General features: G+C 45.5%; 1 protein-coding gene across 1 annotated transcript; it reads left to right on the top strand.

Moving 5' to 3' along the window:
• Positions 1-6,967: 6,967 nt before the first annotated feature.
• On the top strand, positions 6,968-22,865 carry CRY2 (cryptochrome circadian regulator 2). Its single transcript, XM_036384153.2, has 10 exons — positions 6,968-7,069; positions 13,896-14,080; positions 15,383-15,471; positions 16,446-16,586; positions 17,074-17,385; positions 18,409-18,560; positions 18,688-18,890; positions 19,363-19,452; positions 19,954-20,092; positions 20,581-22,865. The coding sequence occupies exons 2-9, from the start codon at positions 13,963-13,965 to the stop codon at positions 20,088-20,090; spliced, it is 1,242 nt and encodes a 413-aa protein (XP_036240046.1). The 5' UTR covers positions 6,968-7,069; positions 13,896-13,962; the 3' UTR covers positions 20,091-20,092; positions 20,581-22,865.

Below are 22,865 nucleotides of genomic sequence, written 5' to 3'. Positions count from 1 at the left end.
GGGGTGTTTGAAAATATTTTGGTTTTTTTTCTTTTTTTTATTGGAATGGAGATTTTTAACGTTGACCTGTGGCGACCCACCCTGCTGACTAAATTGGGGGTCGCTCTCTGGGGGTGGCAGCGACATTTCCGGGGCGGTTTCGGGCGACGCCGCCCCGCAGGCGGCAGCTGCGGCCTCGGCCGCTGGGGGGCAGCACAGCGCCCCCCCGCTGCGCCGCCCTGCCCCGCCCCGCCGCGCTGATTGGCTGCCCCCGCGCGCGCCAGTCACGCGGCGGGGCGGGGCGGCTCCGCGGCTCGGGCGGCGGCGATGGCGGCGGCGGCCGCGGCCTGCGCTGGGCCCGGCGCCGGCCTTGTGCCGCTCCGTGCACTGGTTCCGCCGCGGGCTGCGGCTCCACGACAACCCGGCGCTGCAGGAAGCGCTGCGGGACGCCACGTCCCTCCGCTGCATCTATATCCTGGACCCCTGGTTCGCCGCCTCCTCCGCCGTGGGCATCAACCGCTGGCGGTGAGTGGCACCGGGCCTGCGGGCCGCGGGTGGGACCGTGCGGGACGAGGCTCCCGCGGCACCGGAGCGCTCTGGGCGCGGTGTGTGCCGTGCCGGTGGGGCCGCAGCAGCACCCGCTTCCGTGTTGGGCCCACTTAGTGCTCCCCCGGCCCTCCTGCAGGAGAGCGGCTGTGCCTTGTCCGCTTGGCCTCGCCGCGGTTTTCTCAGCAATGCTGCCTGCCTGTGTGGGAGGATGCCTTCAACTTTATATAATGTCATTAGACTTTATCAGTGGGGCGAGTGCGTGAGAGCAGCAACCGATGGACACTTAGCTTTGGGAAACCCTTTTCCCTGAATGTAGAGACGAGGGCAAAGAATGCTCAGCTTCGCGGCTGCAGCACGCCTCCCCTCTGCCCTTGGGCTGCCGGGCGCGCGTAGGCATGTGCGCACGCAGCTCCGGTCCTCCCATCGCTCCGGTTTTAGGGAAATGCACATCGGCTGCTGCTAAGAAACTAGAGATGAAGCTGAATGGGCTTTTCCTCATCTCTGCAAATGGAAAAATGTATAGCATGAGTCACGTCTGTGCAAAGATCAAGACCTCTCGTACCTGTAGCCAGTAACGTTACATAATGCTGTTCTGGCAGGTCTCAGCAGCCTAAATATTTGGAACCCCAGTCCAGATAGGGATTCTCCCAGGCAAGACTCCCCTGCATACAAGTGAAGCAGATCTCCTACTACCCTCTCAGAGGAAGTCGACAGACAACCACCCGGCTAAAGATGCTTTGAAAGCTCTTGGAAATGTCACGTGGCTGTGCACTAGGGAAACTGGAGTTGTAATTGATTGCTTCTACTGTGCACCTTACCTTCATTTCAAGGCATGGGATTGTATGGGTCATATCTATATGTTTCTAGAATCCCACAGCAGACAATGGCTTAAAAATTGTAAATGTGCAGAAGTTACTTAAGTGTAGTCATTCAAAGTGCAGAAAATTGTGAATTCTGTTATAGGAATCTGATTTGATCTTTCCATAGACCAGACTTTCTGCAGACAGCAGCAGACAGAAATGCCTTTCACGTGCTGCTGTTGTTGCTGATTGTCCGCATTTGGAAGAACCAAAGTGGTGGCACAACAGATTAATTCCTGATCTGTTTAATCCTTGTTTGTTTCCACCAACATTGTGAAGGGAGGGAAACAGTTAGGAGTCTTCTTTATGTTGTAATCATGGAATATATGAGCAAGCAAAGTTTTTAAAAATAATGTTTCTTGGAGGTGTGGAACTACTGCAGAGGTCAGAAATGAGTGCCACTGGCTGTTAGGCAAAAAACGTATTAGCAAGTTACTTATGTTGGCTAAAGTCCCATTCATTCCCATTGTGAGCCTTGGGTTTGTTTTGCTGATTTTTTTAATCCAAATATTTGTTTTCAGAGTTCTGTTCTTCAAAGGCAAATGCTTATGTTTTACCTAGTTCTCACAAATTTATCGTGTTGGAAAACTTATGTTATTTAACTGCACAGCATGTGTGAGCCATATAGGACTAATTAATGCTTGTTAAAGTTTTTAGAACACCTCGGGCAGTTGATGCTTGTACTTAATAAGTTGAAAGTGGGGGGCTCACGGAGTGGTTTGTTTAGGTTACCTGGACCTGGTTCTGGGTGTTCTCCTTTGTCATAGAGTGCCCTTCTTTTTGAGCCCTGCACCCTTTTCTCCTTCTAGAAGTGCAGAGCTAACTTGCTCTATCTAGAAGCTCTCAGTTCACACTGTGGGCAGTGCAGCTGAGGAGAGAGAAGTTGCCACTTTGCAGTGCAGTTGGAGTAGCTTGGCTTTCCTTGGTTGTGGGGGGTCTTTAGGGAGCAGAGGGGTTCTGACAGATCACACTGCACAGTGGGCATGGAGGACAGAGGGAAAGGTAAGGGTTGGCAGGCTCACTTACAAAGGGTTGTGGGTTTGCCAGCAGTGCCAGGTGCTGAGGAGACATTAAAGTTTTAAAGCTGGTGTCTTTTGCAGAGTTAAATAAAACAAAGTGAAGTTACTCTGTAGATGGGGTGATGTGTGACTGGAAAAGCAAATGTTATATGTTTGGTGGTTTATAGCTTAGTGGGGGATTAGTAAGACATACCATTAAATGCAGAAAGCACTTACATGGCTTTTTAGAGTTTTGGGGTGAGAGGGAGTAGAAGAATGTCTCGGTATGCTCTCATCTCTGTGCCTTCATGGTGCAAGGTGAATTGCAGTTCTCTTTGCAATTATTCAAAGTACAGATGATTCTTGCCTCGGGAGATCTTGGTGCTCAGTCTTGTGCTACTGATGAGCTGGGAGAGTACATTTCTCTGCTGTGACATGATGTATTTATAGCTAGAACTGTAAGACCTGCACAGTTCTTGCAGTATTTCATTACTTTCTTTGGAGTAATGCATCAGAATTGTTCTTCTTCATATGCAACATCCCTTTTTGCCCCAAAACCTGTGAAAAAACATACAGTAGGGAATTACATGGTTTATGCTTTCTCCGTGTAATGTGGAGAGAAGAACTGACAAGGGTGTTCTCCCACCTCTGAGGGAGAATGTGGGAAGTGGGTTGCAGTAAGAAGAACATCCTGGAAGCCTCTTGGATCTGGACAAGCACAAATTGCATGTGAGTGAATGGGAGCTGGCTGGTGCTGCAATCTCATAAAAGATGTTAGACCAGAGGTAAATATGAATTCTTGTTTTCTGGTTCTTGTCCAAACTTCCAGCTTCATTTGGTGACGCAGGTTTGCTGGAGTTCCATGCAAATTCTCATTTGCCTTTTAGCTGACACTAACTGCTGTTGTTTCTTCTCTGCAGATTTCTTCTCCAGTCCCTGGAAGATCTGGATAACAGTTTAAGGAAACTGAACTCTCGCTTGTTTGTTGTGCGAGGGCAGCCAACAGATGTCTTCCCAAGACTCTTTAAAGTAAGAGAGTAATTTTTTGGAGCATAACAAAGAAAAATTGGTGACCTGGTGCTAAACTTGCTTTCACTCCCTAATGATTGGTGGTTCCCTCAGCATCTCTTTAACCATAACTAGTTCTTCACTATAACCAACTTTCCTCCTTAACTACAACTAACTAACTACTATCTATGAGGAACAGCTTGGGAGCCAGATCTGCACCTGAACTCAGACTTGCAAAGAAATGTAGTTGTAGAGTGGAACCTACTATCAGGGTGCCCAAGCTTTTGGTTTTGGATGGTGGTCTTGAACTTAGTTTGCCTAAGTCACCTCTCACAGGGCTGTGACACACAGACCCTTCTTTGTTGAGAGCTTCTTCCCTAGTGGCAATTTGCTTATTGCAGTTTTTACTTAGGAAGACTGCTGTGTCCATAGACCTTTACAGACAACAGAAGAAAGTTCACTGATCTGTATGTGAATTGCAAGTAGGATTTTGTGTTAAAATTTCAAAATTGAGGAGCTTTTATGTTAGCTGACCTTCCTTTTCTTTTTCTGTTCAAGACTGCAGTTTAGTCATCTCAGCAGCAGGATATAGGTTGGGTCCAAGCTTCCTGCTGATGTACTGTTTAGGAATATGCAGTTACCTTGGTGATCAATAATGGATCATTGGAGCACATTTCTAATATGATATGTCAGTGCTGCAGATGTCAGGCCTAACAAGAGCATCTCCTTGAATATCAGAGCTTTTCATACAGTGTCATTCTTCTCCATCCTGTTCTAAGATTGTATTTCCCAAGGTCTTTGAAGCTTTTTGACAATGTCTTTGATAGTGTTACAAAACTAAATGAAAAAAATGTAGCTCTTAATAGTTGTATGAGTTGGGGGTGTCATGTGGGCTGTGCCTTATATGGTTGACAGAACTAGTGTCCCCCAAATCCTACTGCAGAGCAGCTGCCAAAGAAGGAGTGGTGAACTTGAATATGCACTCTCCTTGTGTAAATGGTTCTGATGTGTATTTTCTGGAGGAGGGCAGTTAGTACCGGGGAGGAACTGGACTGTGCAGATGAGAAGGGGCACTGATACTTATTTTGGCTTCTGCATCTTAACACATGACACAAACTATGTGCTGCTTTTAGCCTTTTCAGAGTCTGGATTATTTTTATCTTTTGATCTGCAAGTAAGTTCCAGCTAATAGTAGTTCATGCCCTCTTTAGTTCAGGGTACTCACCAGATAATTAAAACTTTATCGGAGGAAAATGCTCAATTGGTTAAAGAACAAAAACTAGTTGGCAGAGTCTGAAGTTTGGAGACATTGGTTGTGTAATCAGCCAGAACTGCTTTTTGCTGCAGTCTGTTTTGTCTGGGTAGGTGAGCTGATGAGTATCTCAGGAGTACTGCAACAGAGCTGGAAAAGGTAGAGGGAAGTTTATCATTTACATGATAAATATATGGCTTTGGTAGGGATTGAGACCTCTCCAGAGCTGCTGCACTGAACACAGAATTAGCAGCAGCTCGTGCCTTGCTGTCAGCTTTTGTGAAGAGGAGAGTTATGTCACATTTGCTACTGCAATACTTAGGCCTAATGTAATTTCTGCTCTCTCTGCCAGTAGCTGAGCTATGTTGTCATTAACAGTCACCACAAAGGCACTGCTGTGTATGGATACCATGACAAGTGTACTTGTTAGCAGTGTGTTAACCTGTGCAGAAGTTTTTTGTCTCACTTCTTCTGAATAAACATCTGTAGTTTTACCTCTTCTATAAAAGTGCACTGTTTGTTCACTGAAGTGTTTTCACAATTCCTTTGGTGCTTTTTCCCCTACAGTTTTTCTTTGCTCTAGGTTAGATACTAAGAGGCAAGTCATCAGTCATAACTTTTCTTTTGTATATCTGCAGCAATTTACTGTCATAGAGGTAACAGATTTTCTGGTTGGTTGTGCTCTGCTTCCTGTGTACTACTGCATCATAGAGAGCAGTGGCCTTCTCAAAACTGTAGGAAATACCTGAATTTAAAGTGTTGGCTGCTTACCTAAAATTCATGTAAGCCTAATGGTTTTTTATTCCATTCTTTCAAGGCAGTAATGTGTAGTTCTTTGAGACCAAGCCATCTTTTCCAAGTCCTCCAGTTGCTCCTAGCTTTCTTATAGAAGAAAGAAAGGTTTAAAATTAAACTGCTAAATCACATAGGAGCAGGGCAGGGCCTGGAATGTCTGTCTGACCCCTGCTCTGAGTTATGGATGCTGTCATGTTCTTACTTTGAAAAATAGGTGGAGGATCTCTTTAAGATGTACATTCATTGGTATATAACTTGTTAGTTTCTCTGTCCTTCTTAAAATTAATTTTAGGCTTGAGTCTGCAAGTTTAGAAATGTAGGTGGCTTGTAAAGTTGTTTTCTGCTTCAAAATCCCCTTCCCCATATTTGGCATTATTTTTAATGGTCTTCAGGGAACTACCACATTGGTTCTTTGTGCTTTGCTTCTGTTTGGCAGGTAGAAAAGTCCCCTGTATATACAGGGGTAATTTAGACTCTCTCACTTGGAGAATTGTGGTTCTTAGTTGTGTGAGGGTGTTTTTTAAATGTCTGTAGATTTCTGGTTGTGTTTGCTAAACAAATCTGTGGGCTGCTGCTCTGCTTGATGGATGTCTTGGGAAGGTCGCTGTGGAAACCATTAAACCTCTTCTCATAGGATTCATTTTCTGAGGAAAACTAGGCCATAGACTTTGAGAACAATCTGTGCTCTAGAAAAGCCTGGAAGAGTCTGAGTGCTCTTTCATAAGGCCTATGCCATGTAATTTGTGAGGGATCTATTAAAGCTATGAAGATGAGAATAAGTGCATGGCTTGACTAAGGGGGTTGGAACTAAGTGATCTTTAAGGTTCCTTCCAGCTCCAAGCATTCTAGAGTTCTAAAATAACTCCAGAAAGGCAGGACTTTAAATCTGAATTGCAGTATCATACCCTACTGTGCACACCAGAAAGGTTCACTCACTTGCTGTCCTGTGTCCTGCAATTTCCTGTTTCCTTCTGTTTGGGATGGATATTGGTTTCCTATTGTGTGATGTCTTTAAAGAGATATCAGGAAAAATTTAGACTGTGTTGATTTTACTTAATGTTGCCACATAAAAAATACGGGGGGTTGAGCAGAACTTCTGTTGAAGAGCTTTCTGAAATGCTTTTTCTGCAAATGCTGGAAGAGGATGGTAAGGTTACTTCAGGACAGCATGTGCAACAAAACGTGTTATTGGTAGGGCTCAGGAAGTGAGCTGAAATCTAAGAGCAGTAATAGACAAGAACTGAACCTCCTCTGATGTGTTTTAAACCTGACATTACAAATTTGCATAGCAGATCTGATGTTTGCTAGAGCTGATAAAATTGTTGCTTCTTTGCTTATCTCAAATTCAGATTGCTGTTCTCACAGCAACACTCTCAAAGCTTCCAGAACTTTAAATTGCTCAGGAATTCTGAAATCTTCATTTGTAACTGTGTTGGTTAGAAATAGTCTTCTGTTTGACAGCTGGGTGTATTGTTTTTCTTGCAGGAATGGGGAGTCACTCGTCTCACCTTTGAATATGACTCGGAGCCATTTGGAAAGGAGAGGGATGCAGCTATCGTCAAACTGGCCAAGGAGGCTGGTGTGGAGGTGGTGATAGAGAACTCCCACACCCTCTATGACCTGGACAGGTATGGGCAGAGAAAGGGCAGAGGTGCGGTCAGGGCTAGGCTGGGATTGTCCTGTCTGCAAAGACTTCAGTCTGTTCCATTACACTGATCACTGTCATCCTGAGTGAGCCCGTAAGGATTACTTGGCACACTCCACTTTGATTAGAACACGTCAAAGTGCTGACAGTGACGTGAATGTACAGAAAGGTGTTGCCTCAAGCTTATTAAACTTTGTACTTGAGTGGCATTTAATTTGCTCAGCTGTGTCCTGTTGGTTGCTCCCCTTGAGCATGTCCTCAATGTATGGATTGCTTTTTTTTTTTTTGCTTCATTGTAATAAAGGTAGTTGAGCTGTTGTCTCAAACAGGTTATGAAAGCAGGGCTTTTAACTGATGGATGTGTCAGGACAGCTGGAAGAAGTAAAACAAGGTAGATTGGAACAAACTTTCCTTTTTCTAAAACCTGAATGCTTTGTCTTTGTTGTGTGTTTGCTATGTTTGTTTTGATGTTGAGTTTTTATATATTTACTTATATGTATAATCCCGCTATATACATGTGATTTTAAATGGTGGTGACAGTCTTTCAGCTAAGACTCTAAGGTATGCTTGACTTCAAAGTCAGTACTGTGTTTTAGAACTATTCTTACAGGTTGCTTGCTTTTTTTTTCTTTCTCCCTTTTTTTTTCCCTTTTCTTTCTGATGTGACTTGTGCCAGTAATGCTGAATGTAGATTTTCTCCCATAAATCTTTAATATCCATCATTTCCTACGGGAAGGAGCTTTGAGATTAGCACATACTGTGTGGAAATGTTTGTCCCTGGAGTGAGAAGGATTCTTGAACCTGTCTTGTGAGCAGGTGCTGTTTTCTAATTCTGCATTAGAATACCATGTTTATTACCAAAGTTCATTACATTCTCACCCCTCCAGTGTCAACAGCCATCACATTCTTCTTCATGTCACCTATGTCTTTTCCAAAGTGGAGTTTCAGGTGGAATCTGTTCTAAGTCTCTTGTTTTATCACCTTTCTTTATACTTCCAGGTATTTCTAGAGGTGGAGAGCAGTGGTGAAAATGACAAGAAGTGCGCAAAATGTAGAAGCAACATAGATTTTTAGAGTGCTATAATGTGTCCTGTCTTTTCCTAACAGTAACATTATTTCTGATTTTTCTGAGTGCTGCTAAACATTAAACTGATGTCTCAGGGCTTCCTTCCAGAATGGTCATAGCTATTTGAGAGGCTGCTACTGTGTAAATAAGTTTAGGATTGCATATGGAGAAACAACATGACCAACACTGCAATTTCATCTGATATTTTTGGCAGTTGGTTATGTGGTATATAGGGAAATTGTTAAGTTGCCTTTTATCTTTAGCTATCCCAGATGCTTATTGCGTCAGTAATCTTTATCATCATGCTCTTTTTTGTCCCTTCCCAGATATTTTTGTAAAAAATACTGAGCAGCACAAGCCCTAGTTCAGCTCTGTGTAGGATTTCTCTTCCTGTTGGAAAAATAGATTCCTTCTCTAATTCTGTAAACTAAAGAATTTTCTGTCTGCATGGACCTTTTCCTTTATTGCAAATTATTGTGGTTTCTTCAAATTTTTTCATTGAGGGATCTCAATGAAATTTCTCAAAATTCACAGAGGATATATTGACTCCTTTGCCCCAGGCTCAAATGTCTCTAATAGATTTTCAGGCACAACTTCCCTTTTACCAAGGCCAAATTAACCCTCCAACATATTGCATACATCCATGCATTCACTGTTTCCATTAGTGTTTTCTACCCATCTGCCTAATGTTCACATCAGTCTATTCATTTGTCCCTCTGATGCCCCTGAAATGCTTTTAAAATCAGGAGTGGTATTTACTTTCTTTTTTCCCCCACAGTATTTGGACAGTTACAATTTCTGGGTGAATATTTGGTGGCCCTGGCAAGCTTTTAAAGCATAGCATTGTTTTGTGCACTTTTTTCCACCAGGCACTTTTTCCTGGTCTCCCAATCTGTCACAGCATCTGATAACATTTTCTTTAAAAAAACCAAGAGTCATAACCTCCCTAGATACCTCCATAGTGAATACACCTGCAGAAATATATGCAGGGGTTTTCTTGTGCTCTTACAGTCTCTCTTTAATGATTTTATCACCTCTTGGGCCTGTAAATATCTTGGAGTATCTGTAAATGGGATGGTCTTGGTTAGATTTTTTTTTTTTTACTGCTTATGCTTTTTTTAAAAAGTTTCTCAAACTTTGATTTTGATTAGGAGATGCAAGAAGGCTGTGGTTTTTAGTTTAACCCACCAAAGTTTGGTGGGTTTCTGTTTTTGTCTTCATTTTTCCAAAAGATTCTGCCTCTCTTAGCTGATGCTATTCTTTAATTGTTTTGACTCTTGTGATCTTTCTGAAATAGCTTTTCACATCTGTATGATATTGTTGCTCCTGGGCTCCTGGAAGGGTGTTAAATTGATGCATGCTAAAGTCACAGAGCAGGCAAGTGATAACTAACATTTTCAGCTATACCTTAGCACTGTCTAAGACTAAGTAATGAATTAACACTTCTTGTGGGTTCTTGATTTCTTGTTTCATGAAGCAGTCGTTTATGGCAACTTGAAAACTGGGTTTTGGCAGGTGATGGGGTGTGATAGATGCCCAGTCTGTGTGGATGTGCTTGAGGTGTCCAGTTACTCTGACATTTCTTGGTTCTTGGCATCTCTGAGATTTCTCAGCAGGTGGTAATACAGTTTGTGATACTGTATTTCTCCTGGAAGTCTCAGACTATCTCTCCTTCCAGCTTCTAACTCTTGGTATGTATTGTCCCTCTGCTCACCCTAATGTTTTTCCTGCATAATTAGCAGGTGGTAGTAATACCTGGTAGTGGCATCCTACTTCTCATCTTTCTTTAATCAGGTTTCTGACAAGATTGTCAGCCCAGTTTCAAACAATTTAGACTAATCTTTCACTCCTACATAAATGAATCCAGCACTTCTCTTGTCCCCTGCAGTGTGTTCCTGGTACCACCTTCACCAGCTTCTTCTAAACATTTGCCAAGAGCCTGTTCAGTTAACTTGTGAATTTGACCAGTTTTACCCAGTAGGAAGATTACAGTTTACCCCTTGTTGGCACTGCCAGCATACATGTGTGATTATCAGAGCATCTTTCACCTCCTCTTCCCCAAAACAAGGAGAGGGGTGTAGAAAATGAACATCAGTGCTGGTAAATACTCCTAAGAAAATCTGGGAAATCCCAATCAAGCTGAGCAATGTTCAGATTGTAGAAGTCAGACCGAAAAGATAATTTCTTGGGTATCAGCTTAGCCTGTTCATAAGCCTTTACTTGACAGTTATTCTGTCTGACAACTTCCAGGTGACAGGTTGCTTTGTGTCTTCCCTGGATCTGCCCATTTTCTCCTCCTTAGGATCGAAATCCTTTGTAGTGTGTTTACTTGTGGTCAGCACTGTGGGTTCTGTAATCCCAGGCAGGCTGGGTTGTTCAGCAGGAGTGGTGTAGGTCAGAAAAGAACGCTGTGATCTTGTGTGCTTGTAGCATACATCAGGATCACCTTTTCCTCAAATGCCCGAGGCTAAGGCTGAAATGACTGTAGAATGTGTTCTCATAGGAGTACGTGCTAACTTAAATGAACCGAGCCTGGGGAGCTGTGCGTGCCTTGGTGCTTCTGCAGTTCAGTACACTGTGCCAAAAAGGTGGGTTATTTCTAAGAAGGTTTACTCAAACTTCTGCTTGCCACATCTTGTTATCCTCTCCTGTCTTGCATGGTGCTCTGGTGTCAGGTGTTTTCCCCCACTGCCGATACCGAGCCTGTCATCAAGTCACTTCTTCATCTCTCATCTTCTCAGTATGTGTTTCTGTGGAAGTTGAACTGCTTGTTCTTTGTTCAGCATCTGTTGGATGGACAGATGAGTTGCTTATCTCTCATCTCCTCTCTGAATCTGTAGAAATACCCTTTGTTCTACTAGACAGAACCCTCCATGAGCTCTCTGGAGCGGGGATTTGGATCAGAGCAATTGCATAAGCTGGCAAGGCTAACAACACAGTCCGCGTGAATTGGTACTGGGCTGCCTTGGGCAGCCTGCATGCCGAGTGCTGGCAGCCAGCTCTTCCTCCCGCAAGGAAGCAGGGGAGCACATTCAGTCCCTTGCCAGAACCCAGCCTTGTCATTTGATAGCGAGCTGAGGTGTCAGGTGTTTGAGGCCAGCAGCTTTCCTGAGCCCATTAGCCATCCTGCAGGGGCACTGCTGTGGAGATGATTCAGAAGCTGACACCTGTGAGGACATGAATTTGAGTCTGCAGACACTCTGCTGTCACAGGTGACTGACTGTAGGATACCTTATAATCATAGCAGTGCTGGAATTGTTTGGTCAGGTTTGGGTTGCCTGCTTTCCTGAGGTGAAGTGTGACTGATGGTCAAACAGACCTTCATAACTTCTGGCATCAAGGTACTACTGTCAGATAGTGCTGGGCAGCAGCATATTGCTAGTTTGGTAGCACAGCCAGTTTTGGGTGTGCTCACTAACTAAGGTAAGGTTCTGTGTGATGAATACAGTGATTCTCTGTTCCACTTCAGGAAAGCTAGAATAGCTGCTGCATGTGGCAAATTGGGCTGTGGGAAATGGGTGAACTGGGAGTATTAAATCCTGGGGAGGGGCCTCCCATTTTGTCATTGAAAGTCATGTGAAAGTGTATGGCCTGGATTAGAAGGTCAGTATGAGGAAGGAAAAGACCCCTGCTTGGGGAGCTTCCTGTACAATTTTTTGTACAGAAGGCCTGAACAGTACTACAATACCCAGTAAGTGTAGTATAATACCCCATATTGTGCAATATCCAGTATTCAATACTTCTTTTCCTCGCAGTATTGTGTAAGGTCCAGATTTAGTGCATAATGCCAGTGTCAGGTGCTGTGAAATGTGCAACTTGTCCTAGTCCTGTCTTAAAATATTTGTGTCCCCGATCCAATAAGTCTTCAGGAATTCAGGAGTGGTAGTAGGTAACTTCACTCATATTCACATCCTTGAGGATTTCAAGCACAGACACTAGCATCCATCTGCTAGTCACAGTGATTTGCTCCAAGTAGCCAGCTGTCCACAGAAGTTTTAGCTGTGGATCTTGTACAATGGTGTGGATCTCGGACTCAACTGCAGCTTTAGCAGGACTGAAAAAAGAGGCAGTGTGGAAGAAGTAGCTTCCCTGCCCCCGTCACAAGCACCCCAGGGCAAACACGGTGCAGCTTTGTCACATTTTCTCTTCCAAGCTCTGAATTCCTATGGAAACAAGTAAGCCTCTCTAGAGTGCTGTAACTGGAAATGCCTCACTTCTCATCCAGTGGAAACACTGATTTTTCTGGGAATCTTTGGCTGGTCTTGTTTGGGGACTCACAAAGCAGTCACAGAGAAGAGTGTGGTGGGTGATGAGTTCTGTCATTTCTTGCCATCTCTGGGGTGGAACGTGGAGACAGCAAAAAAGTGCACGCAGGAAAGCAGAGGAGATGCACTCTGGTGGTGATGCAGGACAGAACGTGTTGGCTGTAAGGCAAATGCAAATATATCTGTCTCTGTGGCTTTGTCTATGTCAGAGTGCTGTGCACATCCCGATGGCCTTCCCTCCCTCCTTGCCCTGTTCGTTAATGTCTTTATCTCCCAGTGTTTACAACTTAAAAGCAGAAAACAGGGAGCAAACTGCAGGAGGCTTCATTTTTACTCTGTTCAGCCGTGCTGCCCGTGGGGAAGGCTCCGCTTCCCTCGGCCGGCTGTGCGGGAGGGCTGGCTCCGGGCCGGTGCCGGGGAGCCGGGTCACCGCGGCGCACACGTGCGGGAGGGAGCCCCGGCCCCGGCGTGTCGCTCCGCCCCGCCACACGTGCGGCCCCGGGGGAAGGGGCGGCACATGGCGCCGCCGGAACACTCGGCTCTAAGCCCGGCCCCTTGCATAAGCTGTTGATTGTAATGGGTGGGGAAGGCTGCTGTGCTGCGGCTTCTGTGTGAGCCGTGGGGTTGCCTGCCTCCGCTTTACGTAATGCTGGCGATCCCTGTGCTGTCGGCTTTGCTGTTAACTCCTTCCACTCCTACAGGAGAGGGGTTAAAAATGGCATCTTTCAGCCTGGGGAAGTTTACTGTGCCCAGGGGGCTTCTCAAAGTTCTCTGTCCCAGGAAAAATAAGACTGCATGGCCCCAGCAGGCTGTGGATGCTTGATGAAGTAGAGGAATGGAGAACTTTGACTGTCTTTTTCCATAGTGTGATCTGACACAGGTCAATACCATGAGACAGGGCTGCTCGTGACCTTATGGCATGAAGGGAGGATAATGATCTCTCTAATCACAGGGAGAGAGGAATGATGCAAACTGGGATTTGTCTCATCCAAGATAGGTGGAGGAGGGGTCACTAACAGGCTGAGTCTTGTGTGTCAGAAAAGAAGGAAGTACGGTCAGAATCAGATTAGGATATCACAAGGTGTCAGGGGACCCGGATGCAAGTCTAGGGTTTGCCACCTTGAGGAGACAGGCAGTAATCAGGTAGAGGTTTCATACAGGGGTCTGATGAGCTCCAGGAGAGAGATATGATGCTCAGCTTGATTCAGCTGGAGCTGTTTTGAGGGTTTTTTTTTTCCCTGTGGAGATGTGGAAATATATGATATTTTGTCTTCTGATGTATTTTAGAATTTTGTTTGGCTGATTTTAATATCCCTTTGAGGGGTGCATCAAGTGAAACATAGGTCTATAAGGATTTCAGTAATCAGAGTGAAAGGCTATCCTGAACAGAGATAGCAGGGTCCAGTCTGGATGTCATTTCCTTGTGTTGTCTGTGGTAGTGAGGCTGTGTTGTTTCATCTTGTTTATTTTATCTCCAGAATAATTGAGCTGAATGGCCACAAGCCACCCCTCACCTACAAGCGCTTCCAGGCCATCATTAGCCGTATGGAGCTCCCCAAGAAGCCAGTGAGCACTGTAATAAGTCAGCAGATGGAAACATGTAAAGTGGACATCCAGGAAAACCATGATGATGTCTATGGGGTCCCATCCCTGGAAGAGCTGGGTATGTGTCAAGAGAGAAGGCAAGGACTACTGCTAGCTGAAACAGGATCTAATGGAACTGTTTGCAGTGGCTGGCACATGTTCTCACCTGACATGGGCTGCCTCTAGCCATAGCATGGCCTAATTCTTTCAGCAAGTACCGGACCTTGTGATAACACACTGGCATCTCTTGCACTGCTGCTGATGCCCAGCATCCCCTTTAGCACTGCTCTGAAGGGCTCTGCATCTGTCATTGTGCTCTCTGCTATACTGAGCATGTAACCACTGTACTAGGATCTCATGTCCTCACCAGCTGCTTTCCTCCTACTGCAATCTCAGGCATGTTGTGTAACAGACCTGAGGAGGTAAACTAACTGTGTACCAGGTTTAGATAATTTCATTCCGGTATTGCCAAGCGGCACCAATTTGTGAACTTAGCAAGACAAAAGATATTACAAAAATTCCTTCCACTCATCCTGCTGTGCCTTACAGTCCTGTAAGACTTGAAGAAGGAGAATGAATAGCTGAGGCATGAGGAATGCAAGACCTACATCAGGGAAGTGAATCTAAATGCAAGGGAAGAAAGGACTAATGCAGAATACTGTCTGTGTGTCTGTGACTGGAAGCTCCATACCAGCTTTATAGGAAGTATCTCCTGACACCTTAAGGCACAGCTTCAACAGTCATGTAAAAGCATGGGGCTTCACAACAGGGGTATCCTGAGGGCTGCAGTCCTGCATGGATCTACTTTCTTTATTGTCTGGCCAAATGTGAGACTACCTGTAACCTTACACTGCTCTGCTTGCTTCCAGGGGAGGCTCCTCTGTGTGCCCAGAGCACTGTAGGGGGACTGCATTATTGCTTCCCCCTTTGCAGTGGTTCTTTTGCACTAATCCAGAGCCTTCCCCAGCACCAGCCTCAGCAGATGAGGAGCCTCACCAGGAGCAGGTGGGCTACCTAGTGAGCTGCTGATGTCGATGGCAAGGTGTTTTGTAAGGCAGAGCTGTGAAGCAGATGTTTCATTGCCAGCTGCTCTGGCCTGTGGGTAGTGTTGACACGCCAGAGAGAATGCTGGCTGTGAGCAATGGGGAAAGTCACCATAAGGCTCCCTGTAGCATTGCAGGGAGAGGCCCTTGAAGTGCTGTATCATGAGCAGGCTATCCCTATATCCTACATGATTTGCCTGCTGTACAAGGATTAGAGCAGCAAGTAAGCCACGTTAGGCAACTGTAGTATGTACTGTCTTGCTGTTGTTAGTGCATTACCCCATATCTATGCCCTTTGTCTGGCATAGCTTCAAATCTTATAAAGTTCTTTCTCTCAGGCTTTCCTACTGATGGTCTTGCCCCTGCAGTCTGGCAAGGAGGGGAGACAGAAGCTCTGGCACGGCTGGATAAACACTTGGAAAGAAAGGTAACCCCTTATTTAAGTGGTGTTTCTTGCAGACTGTGCCTCCAAATGAAAACTGTAGTGTTACCTATTACCCCATTCCCTGCTCTTCCTAGCAGTGGTCATAATGTTCACCTGTGGAAAGGAGTGTATGGTCCAAAAATTTAGAGCAGTATGTTATTTATGCTGCTGTTTGAAGCACATTGGACTCTTTTTTGTGCCTCCTTCTCAGTTTCCTTTAGAGGAGTGCAAACTTGGAAATTCTTCTGTTAAGTTTTTCAGTCCTTGCTGCACACTGCACACCACCTCTTGTTATCTTTACCTTGGGTATTAGTGTGAGTACATGCTTATAAAAGAATGCCTTCCCCTTGTCCATCAGCATCTTAATAGGGTGTCTCACTGGCTGGCATTCCTTGAGCCCCTCGTTGAAATAATCAGATTTTTTTCAATGGGGCTGGTGTTCTTGATTATAGTGCACAAGGCAAACAATTTCAAAGTAATGAAAGGTGACCCAGCTGCCAAAGCATGGCTCAGTTTTAACCATTTTGTACTTCTTTATTCCATCCAGTTGAGTGGCTTGATATCAGTTGTGGAAATCAAAGCATAAATACTTGTGCTGAAGAGGAGATAAATTATCAACATAATGCTCCACAAAGGGGTCTGAATCTCCCCAGTTTATTTGTTCAGTGTGTAAAATGAGATAGATGTACCTGGACATAAACAGTTGTGTTAGCTGGTATCCCTAGGAACCCTCCAGGTTGTTAGCTCCTGTATGCAAAGCAAATTAATCCTCTTGGGCAAAATAACTTTGGTTTAAATCCTGGGGCAAAGGTTTTGCATTTCTTGAATGGGGCATGGGGTTGAGCAGTGGTTGGAAGTAAATAAAAGAGACTGTGTTTTCAGATGTGAGTGTCCTCACCACCTGCACAGAGGCTTGCCTTTAGCAGTGTCCCACAAATACAAGGGGGTTTTGGCTCATTTCTCCTGAATCTGTCTAGGCATGGGTTGCAAATTACGAAAGACCACGGATGAATGCCAATTCATTGCTGGCCAGCCCCACAGGACTCAGTCCCTACCTGCGTTTTGGCTGCTTGTCCTGCCGCTTGTTTTACTATCGTCTCTGGGAGCTGTACAAGAAGGTAAGACAAAAGGTTCACCTGGAGGGCAGGTGGGGTTTGAGCATGTATAGCATGATGCTGGTTGCCAGGCAGTGTGCCAGAATTGGTGCAAAAGATAAGTTGCCTCCCTAGCATTTAATTGTTGGGCTGAGCTTGTTGCTACTACCAGTGGGGCTTTTGGGTAAGAAAGTAGATCTCCTGTATGTACTCACGCAGGCCTTAAATCTGGTGGTACCTTGTTCTTCAGTCTGGACTTCTGTTTTATGAGCCATGTAGAGCCATTTACAGCTAGTTTTACATCATTCCAGTCACTTGTCATTGTACTGAGTGATCTCTGTCAGTGCTCTGACTTTACCATCTGGGCTTTCTGATAAGGGGGGATCCAGCACTGAGCTCCTTTATGGCAGTGGTCAGTAGCTGACTTGGGAAATGTGTGTAAGTGCATGGGTGCCTCACAGCTCAGCTTCATGAAGGCAGTCCTTGTGACAGCCATGTTCCCTCTCCACAGGTGAAGCGGAACAGCACACCCCCCCTCTCTCTGTATGGACAGCTGCTGTGGCGGGAGTTCTTCTACACAGCAGCCACCAACAACCCAAAATTTGATCGCATGGAGGGGAATCCCATCTGCATACAAATCCCCTGGGACAGGAACCCTGAAGCCTTGGCAAAGTGGGCAGAGGGCAAGACAGGCTTCCCTTGGATTGATGCGATCATGACCCAACTGAGACAAGAAGGGTGGATCCACCATCTGGCCAGACATGCAGTGGCCTGCTTCCTGACCAGGGGTGACCTCTGGATCAGCTGGGAGTCAGGAGTCAGGGTGAGTCCTGGCATTTTCAGATATTTTCAGGAGGCCATAAGGAAAACAAAGTCTCCCTGGCACTTGCTGCAAGGATGGGCACACAGGTATGGCTTTTGCTTCACGTGTAAAAGGTGCATGGAAGAGAGGGTTTGCTAGCAGGCTCTTGGCCAGCCAACAGCCTGACTTCTTTCTGCCTTCTACTGCAAGGCTCTAACTGTGTCACAAGCCTCAAGTAACCATAACTAAATGGGGGGGTGCTTTTAGTTTCGGGTTGTTTTTTTGTAAAAATTCTCTCAGTCCATCTGTTTTCTTTGCAAGTTTAGTGTCACTTCTTAACCTGACCTTTTTCGTCATTATAAAATCCATCACCGTGCCGGTCAGGGAGCGCTCCATGACTGTGAAATCTGAGTCTAGAGTCTCTCAAGGAAAGAGGTAAAAGACCCTCCTCTTGGGCCATCTGAAAGGACATACAGCTTGAATCTATCCAGTGTACATACTGCCCTACACAAAAAGTGGAGGCAGAGGCTTCTGGTCACAAAGCTGACAAAGAGCATAATTGAAAGTGCTGCCTAAAGTGTAGCATCTGTGCATGGATGTGAGTGAGTTACTGCTGAAACTGTTCTGCCTCTCAGTGGTAGTGTGCTCTGGGACCTTCAGAAAGGTTCTTTCTTCTTGCTTTGGCGCACGTTCTTCTGTGCAGCATCGTCTCCTTCCTGGGGCTCATGCTTTACATTAGTTATGCCTGCCAGGCTAGGATCAATACCCAAAGCTTGCTGCAACACTAGGTAGTGATTTAGTCTGTAGCTGCATGAGAGATAAGCCAGCACTTTATCAGTGTGAGCAGACCATGCCTCCCTAAGTGAAAGTGTCAGGAAGTGAGATGCATTGACCAGCCAACTGACTTCAGCCAGCAGATCACCTCTGTGCTGCTGCTCTGTTCTCATAGCTCAGTGCCTGCCATTTGAAATAGCATCTTGGGTCCTACTGCCACAAAGTCCTCCCCAGGGAAGGTCTCAGTGCCTTTTCCTCCAATTGCTGCAGGTGTTTGATGAGCTGTTGCTGGATGCAGATTTCAGCGTGAACGCGGGCAGCTGGATGTGGCTCTCATGCAGCGCATTCTTCCAGCAGTTCTTCCACTGTTACTGTCCTGTGGGCTTTGGGCGTCGCACAGACCCCAGTGGTGACTATGTGAAGTAAGTGATGTTGACTGGAGCTGATCTTTGTTTCTGCATCTCTAAGCTGAAGTCAATCAGTGGCTCACAGGTGCATGGCACTTTCTGTGCATTGTGTGTACTGCACTGCTTTCTACTTGTGTTGCAGGAGGTATCTGCCCAAACTAAAGGGTTTCCCTTCACGATATATCTACGAACCATGGAATGCCCCAGAGTCTGTGCAGAAGGCAGCCAAGTGCATCATTGGGGTGGACTACCCCAAACCCATGGTGAACCACGCAGAGACCAGCCGACTGAACATCGAGCGCATGAAGCAGATCTACCAGCAGCTGTCACGCTATAGGGGCCTCTGTAAGTACCAGCAATTGCAAAAGTTTGTGTCTTTAATAGGAGATAGAATGCTGGGAGAAAAGGTCATGATTTAAAATAGGTGTTACTTGCTTCTCTGGCCTGTCTTTGCAAGAGGAAGCAGTGCCTGCCAAATCTGCTCAGTTGGTTTCCAGGGAGAGCTCCATTATGTTCTCAGACAGCTAAGAGTGGAGTGCTTAGGTCTGAGAGCTGCTGATAGTGTAGCACCATCTATATTACCACCAGTGGTCCATAGTTCACTTTGTAAGAAAACCTAAGCAGTGTATTCTAAATAAATGCACAGCTGGATCACAGTGTGTGTCTGTAGTCAGCACTGGGTCAGTGCAGCTCTGAACTCCTCCTGCTTTGGGATATGGATGTGCTGGTTGGTGATCACTAAGGTATTTCTGTGAAAAGCTTCTCCCAGCCCAGGTATGTTTTGTTTCTTAACTCAGATCCTCTTGCCATTCTCTAGGTTTGCTGGCATCTGTCCCTTCTTGTGTGGAAGATCTCAGTGGCCCGGTCACAGACTCGGCTTCAGGGCAGGGCTGCAGCACCAGTACAGGTGAGTTGGACCTATTTGTGTGCTTTTGATTTGCATGTCATGTTAAAGGTTACAGGCAGGAGAGGATCCTTTTCTAATAAGAAGAGGCTATGTAGCTAGTAAAACATTCACATTCCTTTACACTTTTTTCAAAAGTCCCCAGTGAGCCTTCATGTCTAAAATGGCTGAAGAATAAGAGTTCATTAATGTGAGTCTTTTATTGCCTGTATGGGATCATATGCAGCCACTTAAAGGAGAAGTGCAGATCGCTGTAGGGTTAATCAGGTATAATTAAGCTGTCCTCTGTCAAAGGAGGATACTCTTGTGTTTGGGGTGACTTAATTCTGCTTTTAATGAAGATTTTTTGGTAAATGTTTTCAGGGAAACTGTGACCAAATGGCTCTGTGCTTGTGCAGTCTTCTTTCTCCCAGCTCTGTGGCAGGTTAGGCATGGGTGTACTTGTGAGGCCATCTAAACACAGGGAAACCATTGCAGTGATGACTCTTCTTCCTTCTACAGCAGTGAGGCTGTCTCAAGCAGACCAGGCTTCTCCAAAACGCAAACACGAAGGAGCGGAAGAGCCATGCCCTGAAGAACTGTACAAACGAGCCAAAGTGACAGATCTCCCCACTTCAGAGATCTCTGGAAAGAGTTTGTGATTGTGAGTACTTCCTAGTGTGATCTGGCTTAAACTACCTTGTTCTGGAAGCTAATAAGGCTCCATTTTTACTCCCACTATTTTAATGAACGAAATGGACTTCCTTGCGGAGGGATGTGTAAGGCTCCTAAGTGTAATTCCACAGCCCATAAATATGGCACTGGTCTGCCTGCAGGTTGTTTGGACTTTGTGTGACACGCTGTTAGCTCCGTTGTCCGGTGGAGAGCAGTGCCCTGTGCTGGAGCTGTCACAAAGCACAGTTGTTGGTGCATTTGCTCTTGTGAGGTTGCTTCTCCTTCCACAGAGTGGGCTTACAGCCGGGTTCTCCCATCTGGTGAGGGGATGGGCTAGAGCAGGAGATCAAGCAGGTCCAGTCATCTGCCTGCAATGCTCCAGATCCCTGGAGGCAAGGAGCTGGTCACATGTTCTGCCAGCTTTTCAGTATGACAAGGGAGGTCAAGACAAATTGTCTCTTTTACTGTCTCCTACAGCCAGCGACAAGCACCTTGCAAGTGAAGAGAGAGAGCGCTGAAGAGGTGACCAGAAGAGTAGGAGCTGCTGTCAACAGAGGGACTGGAACTTGCCGTCTGCAACAGGAAATCCAGGGTCTCGTATAGCTGTGTAATTCCAATAGCTGCCACAGAAGGGTGCTGCATTACTTGTGCTTGGGAATATTTGGCTTTCTGGTCTCCAGGGAGCCAAATACATCTCTTCTCAGCCATGCCCAAAATCTGCCCACACTTAACAGGGCAGGAACATTCAGTCAACTTGCTCACTCCCAGGTGTATCTTTCTTTTCTGACAATGGCTCAGTGTGTATGAGTTGATGCATTGATGTAGGAATCAGCATCTGCACATCTCAGAAATAGCGAGCATCCTTTCTCAGCAATAGTACTTGGTAGTGATGTATGCTGATTAATTCAAATTATAGTAGGAGTTAAGAAGGAAGCTGCTACAATGTCAAAAATAGAGTATCTATCCTACAAGAGAACAGGGAAAACCCAGTATTTCTTTCATTAGGCTGACAAGGAAGGAGATGCTTTCTGAGTAAATCAAGGTAATGCTATGTGGGATGGAAACAAAATGAAGGTCAACTGTAGCACAAGAACAGATACACTTGAAAGACACTTAAAACTTTCCTTGCAAAAGAACATTGCCACTGCGAGGTGAGTCATAGTGCTATTGCCTGGAATGGGCCACTTCAGAGCTGTTTGACATCTGGGGAAGAGGAGCTCTCTTCAACTCCCTGTAAGGAGATTATAGCCAGGTGGGGGTTGGTCTCTTCTCCCAGGCAACTAGAGACAGGACAAGAAGACAAAGTTTTAAGCTGCACTGTGGGAAGTTAAGACTGAACATAAAGAAAAAGTTCTTCACAGAAAGTATAGTTGGGCATTGGAATGGGCTGCCCAGGGAGGTGGTGGAGTCATCATCCCAGCGGTGTTTAAGAAAAGATTGGATGTGGCACTCAGTGACCTGGTCTAGTTGACATACTGATGTTAGGTCATATAGGTTGATCTCAATGGTCTTTTCCAACCTAGTTGATTCTGTGACTCTAAGGAAGAATTCTTCAGAGAATAAGATCATGCCTTGATGTGAGCGAAGCACTATCTCAGAATAGATCTGATCCAAGTAATAAGGAAGCTACACCTGGGCCCAGCACTCCTACAGCATTTCCTTCCCTGATTGAGAGCTCTCAAATGGAGCCTGTGTCTGGTGTGTAGCCTGTGCAGTGCCTCATACTGACAGAGGATGTATTACACATCAGCTCCTTGAAGTGAGTCTTCCTCAAGTTCAGAGTCCAGTGTCCATTCTGTTTGCTCTCTTCTGTATTGGCATCTGTGTTTTGAATTTCCATACAGTGAACTCCTGTGCCTGCCCACTGCTCCTCCTTGCCACTTGCATTCACGCTGGTGCTTTGTAGCCTAGCAAGGTGATTGTGTAGCTTTCCTGGCTCTTAACCATACACTCCTTGCTGGGTCCTGTTACTTGTCAGGTCAGCACAGTGCTGGCAGAGTGCCTCTGCCTGCACCAAAGAGTGCAAGGGAGGGTGCTACTGCAGGAGTTTCTCTCTCGAGGTTGCTTCCAAGAGGAATTAGATGGAGTAGCTCGTCCCGTGCAATGGTCTGCTGTTGGCACTGTTTTCATTTGCTGTCCAAAACCTTTCATCCCTGCCTGACACAGATAGTGTGGGGCTATATGTGAGCTTATGGAACTAACTGCTTGGGGAGTACAGGAGTTCTCTCCCACTGGGATAATCAGATTCAGTTTTGGAGCCTGTGTTTGAACCCAGAGCAACAGGGCTGTGAATAGAAACTGAGTCAAATGTACCTGAGAAACCTGAAGTGGTTGAATTGAGTCTGTGAATAAATTTAATGAATAGCTGAATAACCTTTCCTTCCTATTCCCTGGGGCTTTGATCTTATGTTCTTTTTCCACAGAGAATCCACTGGGCAGACTGAACAAGTAAACAAAGAGTCACTTTTCCTAACCTTACTTTATTCTAAACTACTATTCATAGTCTGCCTGGTGGATAACCCAGTCATCAACAGGTCTTGTCCCCTTCAGTCTGACCCAGCTGTTACTCCCATTGTCTTGGGGGCAGAAAGGGATAAAGAAAAAGAGATACTCCCCTACCCCCCTCTTCTGCTACAGAGAGAAGAAAGGGGAAAGACATGCACTTTGTACACATAGGTTACAGAAATTGTGACTTCTGTCATTTGGAGAGTTTCATGCTTAGGAAATGGTCTGTAAATAAAACTTTTTGTAAGTGTCTTTAA

The sequence above is a fragment of the Molothrus ater genome, chromosome 6, assembly GCF_012460135.2.
Source record: "Molothrus ater isolate BHLD 08-10-18 breed brown headed cowbird chromosome 6, BPBGC_Mater_1.1, whole genome shotgun sequence".
NCBI classification, from domain to species: domain Eukaryota; kingdom Metazoa; phylum Chordata; class Aves; order Passeriformes; family Icteridae; genus Molothrus; species Molothrus ater.
The sequence above is the reverse complement of the archived record's forward strand: the minus strand, read 5'-3'. Positions and strand labels throughout refer to the sequence as shown.

Excerpts from the sequence above, each read along its gene's own strand:
- CRY2 (XM_036384153.2), top strand. The coding sequence starts at position 13,963 with ATGGAGCTCCCCAAGAAGCCAGTGAGCACTGTAATAAGTCAGCAGATG. Across the intron at positions 15,472-16,445 it reads ATAAACACTTGGAAAGAAAG|GCATGGGTTGCAAATTACGA; the intron begins GTAACCCCTTAT and ends GAATCTGTCTAG. Across the intron at positions 19,453-19,953 it reads GGGCTGCAGCACCAGTACAG|TGAGGCTGTCTCAAGCAGAC; the intron begins GTGAGTTGGACC and ends CTTCTACAGCAG.